This window comes from Salvelinus sp. IW2-2015, unplaced genomic scaffold (genome assembly GCF_002910315.2).
Source record: "Salvelinus sp. IW2-2015 unplaced genomic scaffold, ASM291031v2 Un_scaffold803, whole genome shotgun sequence".
In the NCBI taxonomy this organism is placed as follows: Eukaryota; Metazoa; Chordata; class Actinopteri; order Salmoniformes; family Salmonidae; genus Salvelinus; species Salvelinus sp. IW2-2015.
Window position 1 is genome coordinate 37,605 of NW_019942617.1, and position 9,570 is coordinate 47,174.

Consider the following 9,570-nt stretch of genomic DNA (forward strand, 5'->3'; position numbering starts at 1 on the left):
CAATTCCGAGCCGCGTCTCCAGAGCATGCGGCAGACCAGCTGGCTGGGTGTGGGTTTAAGGACATATTCAATCAATAACTTATCCCAGTCGCTTGTTTCCACATGCTTCAAGAGGGCCAGCTTGAGCTAAACGACTAACCGCCCCGTAGCAACTCACTTCGTCATCATGAAGTGCTTTTTGGAGAGACTAGCAAAGGACCATATCACCTCCACCCTAACCTGACAACCCCTAGACCCACTCCAACTTTTGGCCTTACGCCGACCCAATAGGTCCCACAGACGACGCAATCGCAACCACACTGCAACACTGCCCTAACCCATCTGGACAAGAAGAAAATACCTAATGTGAGAATGCTGTTAATTCGAACTACACGCCTCAGCAATTTTAAAGACACCCATAGTACCCCTCCAAACTCGTCATCAAGGCTCGAGACCCTGGGCTCGACCCGCCCTGTGCAATCCTGGGTTCCTGGAACTTCCTGACGGGCCCGCCCCCAGGTGGTGAGGGTAGGTAACGAACATCCTCCACCGCCGCTGAAATACTCAACACTGGGGCCCCACAGGGTGCGTTCTGGAGCCTTCTCCTGTAACTCCCTGTTTCACCCCATGAACTGCGTGGCCATGCACGCCTCCAAACTCAATCATCAAGTTTTGCGGACTACACTACAGTGGTAGGCTTGATTACCAGAACAACGACGAGACGGCCTACAGGTAGGAGGTGAAGGGCCCTCGGAGTCGTGGTGTCCAGGAAGATAACCTCAACACTCCAACGTCCCACAAAAACAAGGAGATGATTGTGCGAATTCAAGGAAAACAGCAGAAGGGAGCACCCCCCTATCCCACAGATCGACGGGTCCAGTAGTGGAGAAGGTGGGAAATTTTAAGTTCCCTCGGTGTACACAATCACGACAAACTGAAATTGGTCCACCCACACAGACAGCGTCGTGAAGAAGGGCGCAGCAGCGCCTATTCACCTCCAGGAGGCTGAAGGAAAATTCGGCTTGTCACCAAAAGCACTCACAAATGTCTACAGATTGGGCAACAATCGAGAGCATCTGTCGGGCTGTAATACCGCCTGGTACCAACTGCTCCGCCCACAACCGTAAGGGCTTCTCCCCAGAGGGTAGTGAGGTCCTACAACAGCATCACCGGGGCAAACTAACTGCCCTCCAGGACACTACACCACCCGATGTCACAGGAAGGCCCTAAAGATCATCAAGGACAACAACCACCCGAGCACTGCCTGTTCACCCCGCTATCATCCAGAAAGGCGAGGTCAGTACAGGTGCATCAAAGCAGGGACCGAGAGACTGAAAAACAAGCTTTCTATCTCAAAGGCCATCGAAAGACTGTTAAACAGCCACCACTAACATTAGTGGGCCGCTGCCAACATAATGACTCAAACTCCCAAGCCACTTTAATAATGGGAATTGGAAGGAAAAATTTATGTAAAATGGTATCACTAGCCACTTTAAACAATGCCACTTTAGATATAATGTTTACATACCCTACCATTACTCATCTCATATGTATATGTATATACTGTCTCTATATCAATCCTACTGCAATCTTGCCCAACTTTTGTCATACATGTAATCACTAGCTCACTTTAAAACTATTGCACTTTAATGTTTAATACCTACAATTAACTCATCTCATATGTATATACTGTAAACTCTATAACCATCTACTGCATCTTGCCTTAATGCCGTTCTGTACCATCACTCATTTTCATAATATCTTTAATGTACATATTCTTTCATCCCTTTTACACTTGTGTGTATAAGGTAGTAGTTGTGGGAATTGTTAGGTTAGTTACTNGACACGCGTAGACGACACACGTAGAAGACACACGTAGACGACACACGTAGAAGACACACGTAGACGACACACGTAGAAGACACACGTAGAAGACACACGTAGAAGACACACGTAGAAGACACACGTAGAAGACACACGTAGAAGACACACGTAGAAGACACACGTAGACGACACACGTAGAAGACACACGTAGATGACACACGTAGATGACACACGTAGACGACACACGTAGAAGACACACGTAGACGACACACGTAGACGACACACGTAGAAGACACACGTAGAAGACACACGTAGAAGACACACGTAGACGACACACGTAGACGACACACGTAGAAGACACACGTAGAAGACACACTGATGAACAATGGAATCCACACAGCAGAACGCTCACATTCACATTCATCAATGCAAACAGTAATAGGCCAGTACTGCCATAGATCTTTCCACGCATGCTAATATGTAGCATTAGGTTAGCAGTTCTCAGTCGTTGCATCATCGTGAACAAGATCATGTTGTCACTATACACATAACAAATTCACAGCTATCAATATATCATGTGTGTGGGAATGTGTTCAAGAATGTGTGTTTGTTTTTGTGTTTGTGCATGCTTGTGTCATGTGTGTTTTTCTATTCTAAGCCTATGCTGTAGAATTATAGCTCCCCCCAGTACACACAGTCACACACAAAAATGATAGATGAACCTCTTTWCCATGTAGATTTATAAGGGAGGAGCTGTTATACAGGCAGGCTCAGTTAAAAGCAGACAGTGGCCCTTCTCTCCCCTTCTCTCCCTCTGACAATGGCCCTGATTTAAGATCGTGGAGATGTAGGGCCTTAGATTGTAATAGATCTGCAGCTGATAACTGGATTATTCAAGTGCAGTGAAGCAGTGATCATAAATCCAATATGTGTCTCAAACTGCACCCTATGCCCTTTGTAGTGCACTACTTTTTTTTAYCAAAGCCCTGTGGGTTTCCATATGGGCCCTGGTCAAAGGTAGTTCACTATAAAGGGAAAAGGGTGCCATTTGGGCTGCAGTCCCAACTCTCTCTCTGAGCCGTATGCACTATACTACACTTTCCTGCCTGCTCTCTCTGTATAACACCATCACTGTCATGGGATACAACGTGGCAATAGCCTGGTTGAATTTATGTTGTCTTTGTGTGTGGGGTTGTGAGGTTGGCTGTACTGCTGGTGGCTGTGAGTGCTAGTGTGTATGTATCTTGTGAATTGGSTGATTAAATGTTGATATCTTTCTTGCTYTTACTTGTGCTGCTCATCAGTTAAACCAAATGGAATAATGCATGATTTGCATGAACGCAAAGGACATTTCAGTCCTTATACAGCCCTAATAAGACATCCCTTACCCCCCTGACGTACAGCAGTGTATACGGGCAGCAGGTAGCGTAGCGGATAGAGTGTTGGGCCTGTAACCAGAAGGATGCTATGGTTGGAATCTCCGACCCGACTAGGTGAAAAATCTGTCGATCTGCTCTTGAGCAAGGCACTTAACCCTAATTGCTCCAGGGACGCCGTCAATAATGGCTGATCCCTGGCCGTGAGCCCGCTCTCCCAAGGTGTCTCAGAGATATGCAAAAAACACACTTCCATTTCACAACACACACTTGTACATATGTGAAACAGGACAAATATAGGCACCCCCTATGGTTCAAATGTATTAGAATATATGGTCTCCCTGTGTGCCTGAGTCCCTGTGTTTGTTCCCCAGGAGGCTCTGATCATGGCCAGCATGGAGCACCCCCACCTGGTCCGTCTCCTGGGGGTCTGCCTGAGCCCCACCATCCAGCTGGTCACCCAGCTCATGCCCCACGGCTGCCTCCTSGACTACGTCCACGAACACAAGGACAACATCGGCTCCCAGCTGCTGCTCAACTGGTGTGTTCAGATCGCCAAGGTAAGACTCACCTGTTAAAAGGTTCAATCTTGTATGGGGGTTCGAGCACCATCAGCCACTTTCTGTCTGTGCTCCTGTTTCATAGGTATCTACTACTATACATACCCACTGTGACTGTTCTGTCATTAAAATGATCAAATACGAAAAAGGTGATCAGTATGTCAAACATATCGCTATGGAAGATCCATTTACCATTATATGCATGTTTGAGGGAATTTTGAAATCCCTCTCACAGCCTTTACAGTAATCGTCACCCCACGGTGTTGCAATGGAGTTTGGGTATACACTGAGTATACAAAACACTATGAACACCTGCACTCTCTCACTCTCTCTCTCTTTTTCTCTCTCATTCTCCCTCTTGCTCGATCCTCTTCTCTCTCCTCTCTCTCTCTCTCTCTCCTCTCTCCTCTCTCTCGTCTCTCTCTTCTCTCTCTCCTCTTCTCTCGTCATCGGCCTCTCCTCTTGTCTCTCATTCTCTCATTCTCTCTCACTCTGTCTGTCTCTCTCTCTCTTTACCCCCATCCTCTATCTCTCTCATGCTCTCACTCAATATCTGTCTGTCTCTACATGAATACACTCATCCATAATCTCTCAAACACACATTCTCATTCTAGATTCTGCTTATACCTGCTCCGTTGAAGTTTCATTGATCCTACAGTCTTAACCTTGTGGAGTCTGTCAGTGATGTAGATTGACTAGGTTTTTACCTCAGATACACTCTCTGGGTGCATTCCAAATTGCACTCTATTCACTTTATAGTGCGCTGCTTCTGACCAGGGCCCTATGGCACCCTGTTCCCTATATTGTGCACTACTGTTTTGGTAACAAGTACTGCACTATAAATTAGTGCACTATAAAGGGAATAGAGTGTCATCACAACCTCTGTCTCTGACTTCACACTCCCCAGCTCTACAGTGCGGTCTTCCAGTAAACAGTTCCCCTTATCCCCTTTAAAACATTTAGGAGATAATATAAACTAGTGAATTACTAAACAGCATCCCTTCCATCCTTGGTGAAATGATGGGTGAAGAAGATGTCTCTGTACATCTACATGGCAGTTTTCCAAAGATAATTTTCGGTTACACTTTATTTGGATATTCCATCTGTAGGTGCTCTACAGCCTACTACAAACTATCAGTAACTACCACTGCCCTCCCTCTCTCTCTCCCTCTCTCCCTCTCTCCCTCTCTCCCTCTCTCCCTCTCTCCCACCGACTATCTGCACTTCCTCCCTGCACTGAGACACGCGCTCAGGCAAGCACACRCACYCATCCACAGGTCTCTACCCACTCAGGCACACACACCTACACTGACACGCTTCTTACGCACACTACACACACATACGTACATACACACATACACCCACACTCACACACTCACTACTGACACCACACACACACACACATACATACATACATACACATGCACGCACACTCATCACCCACTCACCACATAACCATAGTGATTATTATTACCAGTAGTATTTATCCTGCTACCAGCCAGTTTTACATGTATACTGAACAAAAATATAAACGCAACATGTAAAGTGTTGGTCCCATGTTTTAAGCTTATTTCTYTCACATCCCTGTTAGTGAGTAAGATAATCCATCCAGCAGACAGGTGTGGTGTATCAAGAAGCTGATTAAAGAGCATGATCATTACACAGCTGCACCTTGTATTGGGGACAATAAAAGTCCACTCTAAAATGTGCAGGTTTGTCACACAACACAATACCAGATGTCTCAAGTTTTGAGGGACCATGCTATTGGCATGCTGAATGCAGGACTGTCCACCAGAGTTGTTGCCAGATAATTGAATGTTCATTTCTCTACCATAAGCCGTTGTCATTTTAGAGAATTTGGCAGTACATCCATCTGGCCTCACAACCACAGACCACGTGTAACCACGCCAGCCCAGGACCTCCACGTCCGGCTTCTTCACCTGCGGGATCGTCTGAGACCAGCCACCCGGACGGACAGCTGGTGAAACTGTAGGTTTGCACAACCGAAAAATTTCTGCACAAACTGACAGAAACCGTCTCAAGGAAGCTCATCTGCGTGCTCATCATCCTCACCAGGGTCTTGACCTGACTGCAGTTCGGTGTCGTAACCGACTTCAGTGGGAAAATGCTCCCGTTCAATGGCCACTGGCCATTGTGATCTTCACGGTGGATTCCTGGTTTCAACTGTACCAGGCATATGGCAGACAGCATGTATGGCATCGCGTTGAGAGGTTTGCTGAAGTCAACGTTGTGAACAGAGTGTCCCATGGTGGCGGTGGGGTTATGGTATGGGCAGGCTTAAGCTACGGACAATGAACTTAATTGCATTTTATCGATGGCAATTTGAATGCACAAAGATACCGTAGGATGAGATCCTGAGGCCCATTGTYRTGYCATTCATCMGCSRCCATCACCTCATGTTTCAGCATGATAATGCACTGTCCCATGTCTCAAGGATCTGTACACAATTCCTTTAAACTGAAAATGTCCCAGTTCTTCCATGGCNTCACCACATAACCATAGTGATTATTATTACCAGTAGTATTTATCCTGCTACCAGCCAGTTTTACATGTATACTGAACAAAAATATAAACGCAACATGTAAAGTGTTGGTCCCATGTTTTAAGCTTATTTCTTTCACATCCCTGTTAGTGAGTAAGATAATCCATCCAGCAGACAGGTGTGGTGTATCAAGAAGCTGATTAAAGAGCATGATCATTACACAGCTGCACCTTATATTGGGGACAATAAAAGTCCACTCTAAAATGTGCAGGTTTGTCACACAACACAATACCAGATGTCTCAAGTTTTGAGGGACCATGCTATTGGCATGCTGAATGCAGGAATGTCCACCAGAGTTGTTGCCAGATAATTGAATGTTCATTTCTCTACCATAAGCCGTTGTCGTTTTAGAGAATTTGGCAGAACATCCATCTGGCCTCACAACCACAGACCACGTGTAACCACGCCAGCCCATGACCTCCACGTCCGGCTTCTTCACCTGCGGGATCGTCTGAGACCAGCCACCCGGACGGACAGCTGATGAAACTGTAGGTTTGCACAACCGAAAATGCTCTGCACAAACTGACAGAAACCGTCTCAAGGAAGCTCATCTGCGTGCTCGTCATCCTCACCAGGGTCTTGACCTGACTGCAGTTCGGCGTCGTAACCGTCTTCAGTGGGAAAATGCTCCCGTTCAATGGCCACTGGCCATTGTGATCTTTACGGCGGACTCCTGGTTTCAACTGTACCAGGCATATAGCAGACAGCATGTATGGCATCGCGTTGAGAGGTTTGCTGAAGTCAACGTTGTGAACAGAGTGCCCCATGGTGGCGGTGGGGTTATGGTATGGGCAGGCTTAAGCTACGGACAATGAACTTAATTGCATTTTATCGATGGCAATTTGAATGCACAAAGATACCGTAGGATGAGATCCTGAGGCCCATTGTTGTGTCATTCATCAGCCGCCATCACCTCATGTTTCAGCATGATAATGCACTGTCCCATGTCTCAAGGATCTGTACACAATTCCTTTAAACTGAAAATGTCCCAGTTCTTCCATGGCCTGCATACACCAGACATGTCACCCATTGAGCATGTTTGGGATGCTCTGATTTGACGTGTACGACAGCATGTTCCAGTTCCCGCCAATATCCAGCACCTTCGCACAGTCATTGAAGAGGAGTGGGATAACATTCCACAGGCCATGTTCAACAGCCTGATCAACTCTATGCGAAGGAGATGTGTCGCGCTGCATGAGGCAAATGGTGTTCACAACAGATACTGACTGGTTTTCTGATCCACGTCCCTACCTTTTTTTTTAAAGGTATCTGTGACCAACAGATGCATATCTGTATTCCCAGTCATGTGAAAGCCATAGATTAGGGCCTAATGGTTTTATTTCAATTGACTGATTTCCTTATATGAACTATAACTCAGTAAAATCTTTGAAATTGTTGCATGTTGAGTTTATACTTTTGTTCAGTGTACACAYCTACCTCGATCATTCCAGTATCCATGCACATTGTAAATATTGTTATTCTCACTGACCTGATATAACTTGCGTTCTGGTGTTTTTTTTCTTCTCATATTTCCTGTGTTTTTCTTCTCTGTTGTATTACTTGTATTCTGCATTGTTGGGAAATGATACTATATAGGAAATAGTTCAAAAGTTTCATMGTTTTATTGTCACATGCACAGRATACAGCAGGTGTAAAACAGTACTGTGAAATGCTTGAACTTTTGAACTATTTCCTATATAGTGCACTACTTTWKACCCGGGTCCTATGGCACAATATAGTGTTTCTAAGGCAGTGGTTGTGAAGGTTTTGTAGGGCCTCCTAGGTGTGAGTCAGGGGACCCCCAGGGGCCCYAGGTAATGAGGCCAGGGACCTGRGATAGAGACAGCATACCAGTTCTCTATACACTCTGCTAGTCCTCACTATGAGTGAAGTCATATGTAAATTAATTGTAAATGTTGTAGAAATCTATGGATCCTTGTACAATAAGTAACAGTGCTCGCCCAGATTTCATTTTGTGGAGAATTGAATGACTGAAATACAGTTTTGGAGATTATAGCATATTGTATAAGTGCAGGGTCATAAACAAAGGTCAGCCGTGGCTTATATGGCCCTAAGGTATCTGTGTAGATGTGTGCATGGTCTAACTCCAGCAGTAAGAGCTGAGTTCCCAGGTAGGGGTGCAGGTACATGGCTGTTCGGGACTCTCCAGGCTGCCAGGCTCCTGTGGAAAACAGGTTAATCTGTGTCTGGGAGGGGAGGCGAGGCGAGACTCCTCTCTATCTTGGCTCTTCTCCCCTCTCTCTCTCCCTCTCTCTCTCTTCTCTCTCTCTCTCTCTCTCTCTCTCTGTCTCTTCTCTGTCTCTCTCTCTCTCTCTCTCTCTCTCTTCTCTCTCTCTCTCTCTCTCTCTCTCTCTCTCTCTCTCTCTCTCTCCTCTCTCTCTCTCTCTCTGAGTCAGACAGCCGTTCACACGATGGATTATTAATGTAATAATCAGCCGTGGGATCCATTCTAATGAGCAGATTAATCAGGGGCTATGCACTGAGAGACATGGCACCATGGCACCACCCTCTTTATTTATTAGATTTTTCTTCTACCTCTCTCTTTCTTTCTTTAGCTATATCCTTCTCTCACTATCTAACTCACGGTGTGTGTCCTGTCCTCTTAACTCCAACTCTCCTTAGCTTTTTCTTCCTTCTTTTCATCTGTCTTTCTTTAAATCTCCATATCTCACTATTTCTCTCTGTYTTAAAAACTGTGTCCTTCTAACTCCACCTCAGCTATATCCCCTCCTGTTTCTCCTCAGCATCAGGCACACAGTCAGTCTGCATGGGGACACGTCGGTTAGCTGAGCTCACTWGGCCAGGCCGGAGAGTTACAACCATAGAATTAAAACCAGAACAGAAAGAATAGAACAGAATGTGGAACACTTGGGAAAATGGAGAGGTTCATGTTGCTAACAGAACATATGCAGTTCTCTGTTGTTGCATTGATCTCTATCACATCACTCTCTCACATATCCAGTCCATGTCCTTGTGAAGCTTAAGCCGGCTGAGAATTACTCTCGTACAGATGGACCTTCAATGATGGCTATTAGATGTTGTGTTAATAAATGAGGAAGACATTTTGGTAGAATGCATTCTGTTGAGCACCTGACTAGGCATGCCCTTTCTTCCTGTCCCCTTCTATTACCTCAGCTGTCATCATTTTGTTCACACTCTATCTACATCTGGTGATGATTTGGTTTAGTTGACGCGTTGCAGAAATGGACTAGTTATCTTCTCTAGCCCCCTCTTCTCGCRTTGTGTG

At 45.7% G+C, this 9,570-nt stretch overlaps 1 protein-coding gene across 1 annotated transcript in view; it reads left to right on the forward strand.

The window, feature by feature from the left end:
• Positions 1-3,533: 3,533 nt before the first annotated feature.
• Positions 3,534-9,570, forward strand: part of LOC112068952 (receptor tyrosine-protein kinase erbB-4) — a 51,337-nt gene continuing 45,300 nt past the window's right edge. The window contains exon 1 of the mRNA XM_024136187.2: positions 3,534-3,739. Within this exon, the coding sequence (XP_023991955.1) occupies positions 3,566-3,739 (174 nt within the window). The 5' untranslated portion in view covers positions 3,534-3,565. The remainder of the gene's footprint in view (positions 3,740-9,570) is intronic.